At 38.5% G+C, this 16552-nt stretch overlaps 1 protein-coding gene across 1 annotated transcript in view; it reads left to right on the top strand.

The window, feature by feature from the left end:
• The window catches only part of LOC126260462 (dual specificity calcium/calmodulin-dependent 3',5'-cyclic nucleotide phosphodiesterase 1-like), a 620495-nt gene that overhangs the window by 500933 nt on the left and 103010 nt on the right, over window positions 1-16552 (top strand). Inside the window, exon 7 of the mRNA XM_049957791.1 lies at window positions 6057-6173. Within this exon, the coding sequence (XP_049813748.1) occupies window positions 6057-6173 (117 nt within the window). The remainder of the gene's footprint in view (window positions 1-6056; window positions 6174-16552) is intronic.

Genomic DNA, 16552 nt, shown 5'->3' with positions numbered 1-16552 from the left:
AGATCTCCTTCATTCTTTTCATAAGAGAAAACATAGATAGCAGAGAAGCTATTCCATGGAGTAAATGGACACTCCAAGGAATAATAGGGCTTGAAACTACTTTGCATTGATAATCATCGTATATTAAAGTTTAGGAATCGGTAAGATAAGAAGAGATATGTACTAAGTTATATAATTTATAAAATTTCTGAAAATATTGCGGAGAGACCGCTGCAAGAGATATTACAATGTCAGCTGGCTAGATAACTGGAGGTGGTACTTGGAAAGTTCTTTGATATGCTGGAGTGCAAGAGGTTCAGTTTCAGAGACATGATGTTTGTAGTGGGGACTGCACAGTATCAGTATCTTGTGGAGGGAGCAGAGGTGGTTCTGGGATGCCTGTGCCATGGAGATGTGCTTTGCAAAATTGGGTTTGTGAGAGACAAGGACTGGTAGAATCTGAAAAGCTGAAGTCATTGTGAAAGGAGGAGTGTGATTCAAAATGGAACTGTTTTGGTTAGGCCTTTGGAGGGGGGTCCATGGTTTAGGTAGCATTTAAGAAACAGGATGTGGGGTTATTAGGTTTTAGCCAGGGGAAGATATACTTTTCTGAACTGGTGCAGAAAGATAGAGAAGGGGTTCATTGTGGTAGGGAATGAGTTGGGGAACAGGAAATGATGCAGGAAATGGGCAGATGAAATTGTTAGGTGGTATGAGGAAAGCTGGATTGAAGGAAAAGATGCATATCCATAAAAAGCTGTACCACCTCCAGAATTACCCAGCCACTGTGCAACCCCTACCCTATCCAATGTGTTCCTCCTTATCAATACCTCATAGCACTTGGACCCTGCCTAGCTGATCTTTTCAACTTGCCACATCTCCCTGAACTCCCTTCTAACACTCAATTAAATAAAGAGCTGAAACAATCCCAGAACACTCTCGTTAACCTTTCCACCAAAATCCTCAGTCCCACAGAAGTGTAAATCTATCCAAAGATCTAACTTCCAGCCCTGCACCCAAATTTAACCACTTCAGCCTTGTCAGAGACCTACTCTCCTTCTTCCAATCCTTGTAATTGACACATTTCTTTGCCACCAATTCGTCCAACCAAATCCAACCTAATCACAACATTGAACCCTCATCCCTGTCCCTCTTCACACCACCATCCAATCCTGTCCAATTTGTTGCCTCGGATTTTAGGGAGAGGGTTTTAATGTGCTGCTGGGTGACTGGCTCACCCAGGTTTTAGGTAAGAGGTCAGCCAGTCACGAATACCTCCTTGTTTCCCTTCGGTTTCTGTTCTCTATTCCTTGTTTCCCTTCCTTTTTACTGTGTTCCTTCTCCTCTTGTTTTGCCTCTGTATGTGAGGATTTGAAACTGCGTCAGATCCGTGCCTTTTAGCCGTTCTCCTTGTTCGCTGCACGTCTTAGTCCCTTCACTGCATGTGTTCCAGTTTTTTATGCGTTTGGGCGCTGATGACCCCGCTGTTTAGCGCCCGTAAACCCCAAACACACACACACACACCACCATCCAACTGCGATGCCCCCCCCCCCCTTCACATAACCACACTCTGGTCACTTTTCAGGAATAAGATACCTCCAGCGTGGCCTCACTATCATTCTCCAACCCCTTCCCAAGAACACCAACCTTTCAGCAGGAGAAAGGACAGTCATACACAACCTGAAACCCAATCCTGACCTTATCATACTACCTGCAGACAAAAGTTCCAACATTGTCATTATGAATGACAATTGTCTGACACATCCACCTATAAGGTCTCCCATCCCAGAAGTCCAACATAACCTCCAATCTCTGCTTAAAGCCTTACGCCCTTCCCAGAACCTATTCCCTGAAACCATTACCTTCCTCACTCCTATGACACCCCACACACACACCCTCTACAAGTTCCACAAAATCCACGATCCCAATAATCCTTGGTGCATCACATAGCTGGTTACCATGTGCCTACTGAAAGAATTTCAGCACTCATTGACCAACACCTCCAACTTACTGTCCGAAGCCTAGCCTCACACATGACAGATACCATCCACTTCCTTCACCAACTCCCCTCCATTCCACCCCTTAACCTCATGTACCCCAACTAGTCACTATTGATGTGACTTCTCTATGCACCAACATCCTCAAGCTCATGGCCTTGCTGCTATTGAACACTACTTCTTCAAATGCACTTCATCTCAAAACCCACTACCTCAGTCCTCATACATCTTACTAACTATATCCTATACACAACTATTCCTTGTTTGAAGGAAAAATTATATAAACAGATCCATGGCACTGCCATGAGCATCCACATGGCAGCCTCCTATGCAAACCAGTTTATGGGCCACCTAGAAGAAACCTTCCTAGTCTCCAAAAATCGCAAACCTATGGTCTTGTTCAGTTTCATTGATGATATCTTCATAATCTGGTCCCAGGGCCAGGACACCCTATCCTCATTCCTTCACAACTTCAACAATTTCTCTCCCATCAACTTCTTGTGGTCCTCAACTCATTGTGCCACTTTCCTGGGCATTGTCCTCCTCCTTTCTGATGATTCAATTCACATTTCTGACCACATTAAACCATCTGCCATACCTGCATTTCAACTAGTGTCATCCCTTTCTCATCAAAAAATCCCTCCCATACAGCCTGGCCAACTGGGGACGGTGTATCTGCACTGACTGGAGCTTCCTTACCCAGTATGCTGAAGGTATTTTAAGCCATTCCCCCAGACTTAGTCTGTAAACAGATTCCATATCCCAACACACCCCCAATCCACTGACTACACCCAAGAACCAACTATGAAGGAGTGCCCCCTTTGTCATCCGATCCCCCTGTACTGGTACAACTGAAGGATATTCTTTTCAAGGATATCATTATCTCTCTGTCATCATGCCCTAAAATTAGGGATTTCCTACCCAAGATTCTTCCCACTCTACCTAAAGTGGTGTTCTGCTGCCCACCAAAACTGCACAACATCCAAGTTCATTCCTGTGCCATCACCAATCTCAGCCCTTTGTCACTGGGATCATATCCCTCTGGATGATCCAGGTGTAAAACTTGCCCAGTCTACCCACCCAGACATTTCTATTCTTCTCCTGTCATGAATATACTCTACCCTATCACAGCTGGGCCACTGGTCAAAGCAGCCATGTTATATACCAGCTCTGTTGCAGTTACTGTTTGGCTTTTTATATTTGTATGACTACCGACCAGCTGTCAACAAGGATGGAAGACTACCACCAAACTGTGGCCTAGAGCAAAGTGGATCACCCTGTAGTACAACATGCAACTGATTTTAATACCTGTTTCACAACCTGTTCCACCTGGATCCTCCCCTTCACCACCAGCTTTTCTGAACTGTGCAGATGGGGGTTACACAGGCAACACTTCGTCTGCTCCTGAAATCATCCCAGCCTCAACTCAACAGCAATCTAATATTCACACACTCTCAATTGTTACTGCTTCCCTGTCCTGTCACCTCCTCACAATTTGCCTCCCCTCACTGATATCGTGGGCTACTCTCTGCCACAACACCCACTGGTCTTCTCCCCTTCTCTGCTCCTCTCCTTTCCACTCCCCATTTTCCCTTCCTCCTGTCCTCCCTCTCCCACAGCCACATGATGACTATCAGCCCTGTCCTGCACCTCTAGCCCATGATGCTCCACCATGCAGGGCCGATTCCTCTTCCCCCACCCATTTCCTGATATTCCCCTCCCCTGTCCCTGTCCAACTCTGGACTGTTACTCTCAGGCAGTGCCTTTCTGTTGCAGTCTAGCTGGAGTGGCCAGAGATAGTGGTCTTGTTTCTGTGAGGTGTGCTTGCTTGTGTGAATGTGTATGCATTTCTCTATTCTGAAGAAGGACTTGGCCTAAAGCTGATTTGTAACAATCTCTTCATTGTGCCTTTCTGCAATTCAGTGTGTCCTCTATACCATGTACAACAATCTGTCGTTTTCATAAACTTGTTACATTTTTTGTAGTAAGTTAATGTTAACTTAAGAATGAGAACTGAGCAGGAGCACTTCTGCTAAATTATAAGGGAAGCAGATTGGATAAATAGGATATTTCAAGTTCAGCCAGAGATAGCTTAGAGGTACAGATATCATTTTTCTTATCTAACCTACCTGACAATATAATTTAAGTCAGTATTGTTTGGACTTACTAATAGTTAATTGTGCCTTGAGTCACTATGAATTTTTTAAGTTACAACATGGTTCCATAAGTGGATGAATTTGTAACCCTTATTTATGTTTCTAACAGTGAAAAATCCAGGATGGAATATAACAATATTATGAAAAGGATAGTTGCTACCTCACCATACTGCTAAGGATAGTTGAGTCGCAGAGAGGCACAACAAAACTGTGTGACAGTCTTTTTGTTGTGCCTATCTGTGACTCAGCATCTGTGCTATATGGTGAGTAGCAACTATCTTTCTCATAATCTTGTTGTTGATGTTCTGCAGTTATGGCTGTTAGATCATTTTCAGATGCCTCAATTCACATACCAGAAATTTAAATACTTACATGGTTAGCTAGGCAATTACATAAATGTGTAAACTTACTTGAACTAAAGCAAGTTCCATCAGTACATAGGTTTGTTCTGATTATGTAGTCTCATAAATATAAAAAGAAGACACAAGTTTTAAATGTTGATTGCCAAGTTTCTCTGACTAGTCATTGTTTCTCAGAGGCACTATGTAAAGTAAGTTGTTGATCATGCTGACAAACATTGGTATTCTATGACATTTATCATTTAAAATTGGGCCATCTTAGTTTTTTATTGATGTTACTGTATAGTTTGCACTAGCTTATGTGTTGAAAATGGCTTAACAGCTTAAACTGCAGTAACATAAATAAAGGTTACAAATGCAACCAGTTGTGGAACCATATCATCAATTAGATTACTGAAACACCAGTAACCATGATTCTTTAAGGAATTGTACTTCCATGTATAAAACAGCTTCAAACATGGGTGCATTACAAATGGGTTAATGAGTTAAATATTTGACACTAAGTATGTAAGTGAGCAAAAGTTTAGAAAAGATTTGAAATTATGCTTAAAGTTCTTTGGAAGTTGCTAAGTGCTCTCATCATGAAACACTGGATCAATATTTTCTAGGTAATTTACATTACATTTTTAGCAAAGACAAGTTTTTCACACATCTCAATGTTTTATTATATCTCCTGAACTATCCCTGAATTGTTTATTGTACAATTACGTAATTTTTCAGGTACATTCAGTGGTATATGTGAATACTGTGTGCAAACTGTGTTATGTATAGGGTTGGTAATAAAGAATTGAAAAAATCAAACACAATGTCTGCTGCTGAAGTTTTACTGCATGAACACCTAAAATAAAGTAAGCAATAAACTTTTTACCTTTCATCATTTTGTGGGTGCAGTCAGCAAGAGAAAGGTTGTAAAGATTTAAAAGTATGTGTGAAGTGTGTTTGAAGTCGCTGAGTGCTCTCATTGCCAAACACTGATATTGACACACCGCCTCAAGACAAATGCTGCCCAGTTTCTAACTGTACTATTTGTCTTATTGTGATGGAATTTTAACATAAGATTATCTCTCTTTAATGTGTAGATTATGACAGCATTTAATTTTTTTTAAATTCATTCAATAATTAAATGAAATATTGAAAACCAAATTTCTGTTGCCCCTGGAAGCAGTCAGAAAGGTAACTTGCAACTGGTACTGGGTTGTGGGACAGTTGCTTAGTAATGCAGATGTGCTTATTAAACAAGCCTACAAAAAGAAATTTGTAGTTTGTTACGTGTTGTTTGTTCTTTCCAAAATCATTTCCTTTTTTCCTCAGTCTATGAAACATGTTCAAGATTTTGTTATATTTTTATGTTGCTGTCCCTACAACTTCTACATTGTATGTATATGTAGCTCTTCATTTGTCATTAAAATAGGCACTACAAGTTTTGCAAAACATCAAAATATTTAAATGCCATGTATTTACTATTTTCAAATAGACTAATGGTTCTTTACCATTTTGAGTATATTTATATATTATTATTCAGATGTCACATAAAATTCACACCAACTCTTTTTGTATCATTTCAGACGCTGGACGAGTGGTCATTTGATGTGTTTGCACTTAGCGAGACAGCCACAAATATGCCTGTCAAGTATCTTGGGTATGATCTCCTCAATCGATATGGGATGATACATAAGTTTAAGGTAATGACATTCTTCTTTTTTTTCCCATGTAGAATGTTGCTAGTTTGATAGATGATACAAAACAACTATAAAAGGCCATAAATTTTACTCCAATAAAATGTGACCAACTACCTAATTTAACTTTAATAGAGTGTCTTTTTTTATTTAACATGAAGGTTTTTATCTAACATTCAACAATTATCATAAAATCAGCAAACATCAGCTCACCTCATACAATCACGAAGGTGAATAATGCTCATGAACGCTACAGCATGTATTTAGAGCAAACCTGATTTACATTCTCATAGTGGCACTGCTAGTGTCACTCTTATGTGACTGGTGTGAAGTTTGAATAAACATAATTTTTCAGATTTAGAAACATGCCTATCAACTTTTCTTTATCTCACACAACCCTTTCTTTGTGTACTTCAGAATATTTAAGCTTATTTGAGAAACACATTTATTCAGAGGGCTGGACATTAATTACAATCAATCAGACTGAGGGATGTGGTGCAGTGGTTAGCTCACTGGACTCACATTTGGGAGAAAAATGGTTCAAACCCACATCCGGCCATCCTGATTTAGGTTTTTCGTGATGTCCCTAAATCACTTCAGGCAAATGCCAGGATGGTTCCTCAGAAAGAGCATGGCCGACTTCCTTCCACATCCTTCACTAATCTGATGGGATCAGTGACCTTGCTGTTTGGTCCTCGTCCCCAAATCAACCAACCAACCAACTGACAATCAATAAGTGTGGAATCATATCATACACATAGATGGTTACAGTGCTGTGTATTCTGTTCCGAATGAATTCAATTTTTGTCTTCTATAGGCAATATGAAACACATTATCTTCATAGGTTGTAACATTTACATCAGTTTTCATTACATTTATGAAAAATTCATCAAATCAATCTCACGTTTTGCAGCTGAACAATAGTGGGCAAGAGGAGAAGGACAGATATGTTGGAACTTTTGGCCTTGGAAGAAGGAACAAGAGAGAGAAAATGTAGGAACAGTGTCATGGTAGAGTACACCTTGTGTGAGCACTATGAAAGAAGAAGATAAATCAGTAAATCAAGTCTTAATGACAAATGTTACCAATTTGACTTTTTATTAACACAAACAGTAAATAAAAATAGCATTAGAAATGATATCAGTCATCCCGTAGAAGATATCTGCAAAAATCATAATATAGCCATCAGAGAACAGTGTGTTAGACTGAAGAAGGTTTGGAAAGGTAAGAAAAGAGAAATATTGAATTTTTAAATATCAAATAAAGGTGGAAAAGAAGATTATTTTGTAGCATAATTCAGGAAGAGTAAGCCAGGTAACAAATATAACTTAAAAGAGGCAGCAAAACAAGTGCTACAAATAAAGAGAAAAGGAAACATATGGATAGCAGATGAAAAGGTCAATAACATGGAGGAAAGGAGGACATAGAAGAATCTGAACACAAAGAAGGCAAAGAATGTACAATGATTTACATAATAAATTCATAATAGAAAATCCAGGATGGAATGTAACAATATTATGAGAAAGAAAATTGCTACTCACCATATAGTGGAGATGCTGAGTTGCAGATAGGAACAACAAAAAGATTTTCACACTTAAAGCTTTCAGCCAATGGCCTTTGTCAACAGTAGACACACACACACACACACACACACACACACACACACACACACAAATGCAAAGGCCATTGGCCGAAAGCTTTAAGTATGAAAATCTTTTTGTTGCGTCTATCTGTGACTCAGCATATCCGCCATATGGTGAGTAGCAACTTTACTTCTCGTAATATTGTTAAATTCATAATAGAGGCAGGTAAAACCATACAGATGTGGGTAGAGAAGAAATGTAATGACATCAGACAACAGTTAGAGAGAATATGACTAAATGTACACTACCACTCATTAATTTCCATAAAACTAATAACTGACATCTAATTCCTTGTAATTACTGTATGATACCACAGCTATAGTTCAGTAAACAAAGAAATAGTACAGCATTGATGAACATGTCAGGTTTATGTGTTTGTTTTCATCTACATGCAGTATTATCCAGAAGAGTGTTGTACACTTGCGAAATAGTTTCCTGAACTGGTATGTTTGTTTACCTGTGTGGCGAAGTAATACCTATTCCATATTGCCCTCTTGTTCCCTGTATTATTGTGGTGTCCACAATGTACCCCAAGCTATTGGTACAATACAGACTATATGGTTACTGCAGTACAGTTCCTTAGTGATGTTTAACAGTTTACATATCTCTATTATGGCTCCAGCAGTGGAGGTCCATAGACAAATGTGCTGCAGTTGTAACATTCAGACAATCAGGTGTATCTATGCCCCAAATCGCAAAACAATGTGGTGTATCTACAATGGGAAAGCAATACATCTTCACTGCCAGAAGACAACTGGTACCAATAAGGACCTACCACAACCATAACGGGGTTTTAAACGACTAAAAGTGATGAAAAATTCATTGAAATTGCTGGTAAGAGAAATAATTTCACAACAGTAGGAAAAATTCATGCAGAATTAGTTGAAATGAATAAGAAAACCATATATATTGCAGTAGTAAAAACCAGACTGATTGATGCTGGCTGTGTGTGGCAGCGAAGAAATCCCTTATGAAGCCCACAAATAAAATGTAGAGACTTGAACAGGCTAGGAAATATAGTAAGGGGACACATGAATTGTGGAAGAAAGTGTTATTCACAGATGAATGGAAATTGAAGATTGTTGATATCAGAAGGAGGACACTTGTTCAGCAACCCAAAGGAGAAAGGGTGTCCCAGCAGTGCATTCTACCTATAGTTAAATGCAATTGGGATTCTATAGCAGTTTGGAGGTGTTTCGTGGAAGATAGATTTGGCATCATTGTGAAAATAGGAGTGTATATGGACCAGAAGCACTACCACTGCATACCTGAGTATTATAACATACCAGGATAATGACCTAAAACATTGGTCACATTCTGTAAGAAGTACATTGCATCAAAGGAAAAACAGAAGGTGCTGAAAGACATGGTGTGGCCATCTCAAAGCCGTGATTGAAATCCTACTGATATGTTCTAGGATGAAGTGGACAGACTTGTCCAGGAAGTACACACAACAAGAAAGAAATATCTCCGGAATGTCGTTAAGGATATGTTGAGTCATATAGACTCACAATACCTACATAAACCGATTGATCATATGAATTGAGCTTGTGAGGCAGTCAAGTGAGGGTACTTTGATGAAAGTAAAATATAATTTTTCTGTTTGTATTATATTAAGTATATATAATTATATTTTTGGAGAAATAAATTTTTGTCCGTGTTCATATTTGAAGTATCAGGTAACAGTCATGGTTTATGGACATTAATGACCAGTACTGTATAAAGAAACAGTTGGGTTGCTGTATGAGGAGGGACAAGAGAGTGTCATGGAGACAGAGACTGAGCATGAAAGGGTGTTGAACAATCCCTGCAAAGTAAAAGAGGTGGAACAAATACATTGAGTGGTTATATTGCCATGAGAAGTGGGGAGGGGAGGGGAGGAGGGGTGGAGAAGACTGGAGTCGGAACAACTTGAACTGGAACTAGAAAGTGTATAGCGAAGGATGAAGAGAAGAGCTACAGAATTCTAAAGCATGAATTAGAGGCAGCTATTATGGGGATAAAAAACTAGAAAGCCACAGGAAATGATGAGCTGCCAAGAAAAGTATGAAAAATCCTTAGTTGGAATAGTAAAGGAAGAGCTATTTGGAATATGCAGGGAAATATATTCAATGGGATATTGACTTAATGACATTTTGGAAACAATCTTGGTATCCCACAAAAAGAAAACCAACACAACTACTTGTCAAGAACTTAGATCTTTAAGCCTGTTACCACATGCAGCCAAGGATTTACTGCGAGTGCTGAATAAAAAGATGTATAACAAATTGGTTCTATAATCACTGTATGACTATTATAAGAATGAAGCAATCACAGATAGTATTAATTAAATCCAATAAACCTCAGTCTCTCCATAACAGTGTGTGACACCTCAGTTCTTGAGTCATGACTTTATTCCTTGTCTCTTGTGTATATTGACTGTACTCTATTATATCACTTCAGGGACTCCTTTCCTCCAATACAACTACACACCTCACCCTACAAACCCACACTGCCATTCTGCACAATGTCAATGCCCAAAATCATGTTGACTGTATAGTAGCTCAAATAAAGCCAATAACAGAAGAAGAAGTTCACCGCCCTGGCTAAGTGTGAGCATATGCAGCACTTTTACACCCCCATATGAACTTGTTTTCAAAATTGTCTTCAGATAATTTAAAAAAATTGAAGAAAATTAAAATGTAACTTTTGAATGATTTCTCACTACCAGTAACATAGCTCAAAGAAACTTGGGTCATACTGCTGCAATATAGTAAAGAACATAAATGAAAGAAATACGCAATGAGATGAACAGAAATGGCCCTTTTATTCAAAGTCAACAAGCACACTGAAGTGATCGGGATTCATGATTGTCTCCTAGACATTACAAAAGATGGGATATGTTTCTTAAAAGGGTGTGTGTACCACAGGTGCCAATGCATGCCTTACAACATGTTCCCACACTGACCACAAGACTGGTAAGGAGTTCTTGTAGTTTTATGTTCCATTCCTCCAACAGCATGATTCATAGTTGCTGGAAGGTACATGTGGGTATGCTGCAATATGTCTCCCCCAACACATCTCACATGTGCTTGATGGGATTTAAATCAGGGACTGGACAGGCCAGTCCATCACTGAATATTCTCTTCTTCCAAGAGCTCCTGCACCTGCACTGTTTAAGGCATTTGCACATTGTCATCCATAAAAATGAAGTCAGAGCTGAGTGCACTCCTGAAAAGCTGCACGTGGGAAAGGAGTGTCACAATAATGTTGATCAGTGAGTGTACCATGTTCAAAGATAGTGAGATCAATGCATTCTTGCAAATTATGCCTCCCTAAACCATAACACCTGGACCACCAACATGATCATGTTGGACAATGGTCTTCAGTGCATTACATGTTCCCACATCTTGCCACATGAGTATACATCCAGTTTCATTGTAAGCAAAGTGAAATTATTGAATTAGAAATATTGTAACTGCCACACAAGTGTACTTACTATTGGTTAGCACATAGATGTAAATATTTATGTCATTATGAAATCTAATACAGTAAAACTTGGTCGAAACAGAATGGCATGGGGCCACAATAGTTTTCCAAATTGCACAAGTTTCCAGCACTAGGCTACATACAATTTGTCAATCAATATGCACAAAAGTTTAAATTTGTGATTATGCTAATATTTATGTATTTTTACTCCTGTACAGTAGGTGTTCAGTTTCTGTCTACTGTATAGTGGAACACTATAGAGTATTACATTAATTAATACATAATTTGCCATGTGTGTATTTCTACTTTAAATTCATGTATTGTTTAAATTCATGTATTGTTGTACATACATATTATTCCTTTGTTTGTCTACTTAACATTTCACTTTTTCTGCCACTTATCAAGAGAGGAAAGCTGTTTAAATTTCCTTTTCAATTTATTTATTTATTTTTGTTTTTAGATATATTTATTTATTTTTGTACACAACTTTTTGCAATATACAATATTTCTAACAGCTTGAGAGAATTTGAGTGTGCCACAAATTGCATAACATCATTTATGCATGCAATAGCTTCTTTAGGTGGATTAATTTTTTTCTAGAGACAACATTTTGTTCCACTTCTCCTCCTTTGTTTCCTTTTGTATTGGAGATTTCTATCAGATCTGTTGCCAAAGTAAAACTTGAGTGAATTGATAGAAAATCATCACTTCAGATTTTTCAGATGTAGTCATATGGACTACATGAAATGTTTTGGATTTGAATTAATTCAGCAATTACTGTTGCTTTTCTTGAGCTTCAAAGAGTGGAGAAGCATGTTGTTCATCACCTCCAAACCCCTCTTTGTTGAAACACTTAGTGACAGTTTTGGGCTTTATTTCACTTATTGCCAAGCCAATCAAATTCACTACATGCAAAACAGAAACTGACTATGCAAGAGCAAAAGCACTTTTCATTTCTTCAACACTAAGAATAAAATACAGCATCAATATTTGTCTTTAATAGGGCTTGAATGTATAAATAATCCCTTGGTCCTTGTGTTGTGCAAGGCTGATTGAACCTGATTTCACATTTATTAACTTGACTTTCAGGTGTCAGGTCTCACTGTCTAGGAATAAGTGTCCTCAATAAGACCACTCACCATTCATGTCTTTTTATTGCTTGCCATGTGACTGGGAGCTTACTGACATCTATATTTTTGAAACAACAGGATTTTGCTGCCTTTCAAATCATCGTGGGCTTCTCCATTTCATCTAACATGTTTTGACACAGCAGTGTAGGAGTCTTTCCTAGGACATTTTTTTGCCAAAGCACTTTACACCTCAAATTACTAGGAATTTTGAAGGCAGTGTGCCCTGAAACAGTCATGTTTCATCAACACTGAACATGTCTTTTGGGTCATAATTCACAATTAGCTTGTGCGGTATTGTCTTCCATTCTGTTGCCACATTTTCCTGCTCATCTTTAGCTTCCCCATGCACTTCATTCCACATGATGTCGTATCTAGCTTTGACACTGTCCAGCAGTATTGTAGGTGCTTTAGACCTTTAGTGAATTTCAGTGCCTCACTCTGCAACATTGCCCACACACTTACAAACTGTTCCCACATTATCTCATTAATTTCTTCAATTCCATCACCTTTGCCTTTTATTTTCATTTGCCCATTCACTTTCATCCAGTCATCCCATATATTATCCTTATTACCATTGTTTCATAAGGTTTCATAAATTTATGTTTTAACACATTTGCAATGCAACAATATTTCACACACAGATAATTTGTCTTTCTCACTTGCCTCATGTTCAACATCAATTTGTCACTTAAAATGCTATAAGCCTACATAAATTGGCAGATAATAAAGCAGATTGTTCATTTATTTGGAATGCTATACCTTGCTGGATCAAACCATTGTTTAATGAGACAACAACACTTTTATGAAACAACATCGTCAGGGCTCTACATTCTTTGTGTTAAAAAGCAATGATCTGGTATAGACATCAGTAACTTAGGTATATTGTAATACAGTAGTACTGTATAAGCTTTCTTTCTGCATTATATAATCCATAGGAGAGTGTCACAGAGATACTGAAAAAGCTGAACTGGTAGACTTGTGAAGACAAATGTTAACTGTCCCAGAAAAGTCTACTAACAAAATTTCAAGAACTGCCTTTAAAAGATGACTCTAGGAACATACTACAACCTGTTATGTATCATTCTCATAGGGATCAGGAGCACCAGATTCGAATAATTACAATATGCACAGAGGCATTTAGACAATCATTCTTCCTGCATTCCATACATGACTGGAATGGGAAGAAACCCTAACAACTGATACAATAGGACGTACCCTCCACATGCATTTCATGGTGGTTTGCAGAATAAAAAGGGAAATGGATAGGTTAAAGTTAGATATAGTGGGAATTAGTGAAGTTCTGTGGCAGGAGGAACAAGTCTTTTGGTCAGGTGAATACAGGGTTATAAATACAAAATCAAATAGGGGTAATGCAGGAGTAGGTTTAATAATGAATAAAAAAATAGGAGTGCGGGTTAGCTACTACAAACAGCATAGTGAACGCATTATTGTGGCCAAGATAGACACAAAGCCCATGCCTACTAAAGTAGTACAAGTTTATATGCCAACTAGCTCTGCAGATGATGAAGAAATTGATGAAATGTATGACGAGATAAAAGAAATTATTCAGGTAGTGAAGGGAGACGAAAATTTAATAGTCATGGGTGACTGGAATTCGTCAGTAGGAAAAGGGAGAGAAGGAAACATAGTAGGTGAATATGGATTGGTGGGGAAGAAATGAAAGAGGAAGCCGCATTGTAGAATTTTGCACAAAGCATGACTTAATCATAGCTAACACTTGGTTCAAGAATCATAAAAGAAGGTTGTATACCTGGAAGAATCCTGGAGATACTAAAAGGTATCAGATAGATTATATAATGGTAAGACAGAGATTTAGGAACCAGGTTTTAAAATGTAAGACATTTCCAGGGGCAGATGTGGACTCTGACCACAATCTATTGGTTATGAACTGCAGATTGAAACTGAAGAAACTGCAAAAAGGTGGTAATTTAAGGAGATGGGACCTGGATAAACTGAAAGAACCAGAGGTTGTAGAGAGTTTCAGGGAGAGCATAAGGGAACAATTGACAGGAATGGAGGAAAGAAATACAGTAGAAGAAGAATGGGTAGCTCTGAGGGATGAAGTAGTGAAGGCAGCAGACGATCAAGTAGGTAAAAAGATGAGGGCTAATAGAAATCCTTGGGTAACAGAAGAAATATTGAATTTAATTGATGAAAGGACAAAATATAAAAATGCAGTAAATGAAGTAGGCAAAAAGGAATACAAACGCCTCAAAAATGAGATTGACAGGAAGTGCAAAATGGCTAAGCAGGGATGGCTAGAGGACAAATGTAAGGATGTAGAGGCTTGTCTCACTAGGGGTAAGATAGATACTGCCTACAGGAAAATTAAAGAGACCTTTGGAGAGAAGAGAACCACTTGTATGACTATCAAGAGCTCAGATGGCAACCCAGTTCTAAGCAAAGAAGGGAAGGCAGAAAGGTGGAAGGAGTATATAGAGGGTTTATACAAGGGCGATGTACTTGAGGACAATATTATGGAAATGGAAGAGGATGTAGATGAAGACAAAATGGGAGATAAGATACTGCATGAAGATTTTGACAGAGCACTGAAAGACCTGAGTCGAAACAAGGCCCCGGGAGTAGACAACATTCCATTAGAACTACTGATGGCCTTGGGAGAGCCAGTCATGACACAACTCTACCATCTGGTGAGCAAGATGTATGAGACAGGCGAAATACCCTCAGACTTCAAGAAGAATATAATAATTCCAATCCCAAAGAAAGCAGGTGTTGACAGATGTGAAAATTACCGAATTATCAGTTTTATAAGTCATGGCTGCAAAATACTAATGCGAATTCTTTACAGACGAATGGAAAAACTGGTAGAAGCGGACCTCGGGGAAGATCAGTTTGGATTCCATAGAAATGTTGGAACACGTGAGGCAATATTAACCTTACGACTTATCTTAGAAGAAAGATTAAGAAAAGGGCTTTTGACAATGTTAACTGGAATACTCTCTTTCAAATTCTGAAGGTGGCAGGGGTAAAATACAGGGAGCGAAAGGCTATTTACAATTTGTACAGAAACCAGATGGAAGTTATAAGAGTTGAGGGGGACGAAACGGAAGCAGTGGTTGGGAAGGGCGTGAGACAGCGTTGTAGCCTATCCCTGATGTTATTCAATCTGTATATTGAGCAAGCAGTGAAGGAAACAAAAGAAAAATTCGGAGTAGGTATTAAAATTCATGGAGAAGAAGTAAAAACTTTGAGGTTTGCCGATGACATTGTAATTCTGTCAGAGACAGCAAAGGACTTGGAAGAGCAGTTGAACGGAATGGACAGTGTCTTGAAAGGAGGATATAAGATGAACGTCAACAAAAGCAAAACGAGGATAATGGAATGTAGTCAAATTAAATCGGGTGATGCTGAGGGAATTAGATTAGGAAATGATACACTTAAAGTAGTAAAGGAGTTTTGCTATTTAGGGAGTAAAATAACTGATGATGGTCGAAGTAGAGAGGATATAAAATGTAGACTGGCAATGGCAACGAAATCGTTTCTGAAGAAGAGAAATTTGTTAACGTAGAGTATAGATTTAAGTGTCAGGAAGTCGTTTCTGAAAGTATTTGTATGGAGTGTAGCCATGTATGGAAGTGAAACATGGACGATAACTAGTTTGGAAAAGAAGAGAATAGAAGCTTTCGAAATGTGGTGCTACAGAAGAATGCTGAAGATAAGGTGGGTAGATCACATAACTAATGAGGAGGTATTGAATAGGATTGGGGAGAAGAGAAGTTTGTGGCACAACTTGACTAGAAGAAGGGATCGGTTGGTAGGACATGTTTTGAGGCATCAAGGGATCACCAATTTAGCATTGGAGGGCAGTGTGGAGGGTAAAAATCATAGAGGGAGACCAAGAGATGAATACACTAAGCAGATTCAGAAGGATGTAGCTTGCAGTAGGTACTGGGAGATGAAGAAGCTTGCAGAGGATAGAGTAGCATGGAGAGCTGCATCAAACCAGTCTCAGGACTGAAGACCACAACAACAACAACAGGTGTAGATACAGAAGTCTTAAAATTCGCGTACCATTTCTGTGTTAGGTATATTCTGCTTTATACAAAAAAACTTTGCCCATAAAAGTGTGTTGAGTGTGTCAGGACTGAAATATTTGTACTGT

This window comes from Schistocerca nitens, chromosome 5, assembly GCF_023898315.1.
Source record: "Schistocerca nitens isolate TAMUIC-IGC-003100 chromosome 5, iqSchNite1.1, whole genome shotgun sequence".
In the NCBI taxonomy this organism is placed as follows: Eukaryota; Metazoa; Arthropoda; class Insecta; order Orthoptera; family Acrididae; genus Schistocerca; species Schistocerca nitens.
The sequence above is the reverse complement of the archived record's forward strand: the minus strand, read 5'-3'. Positions and strand labels throughout refer to the sequence as shown.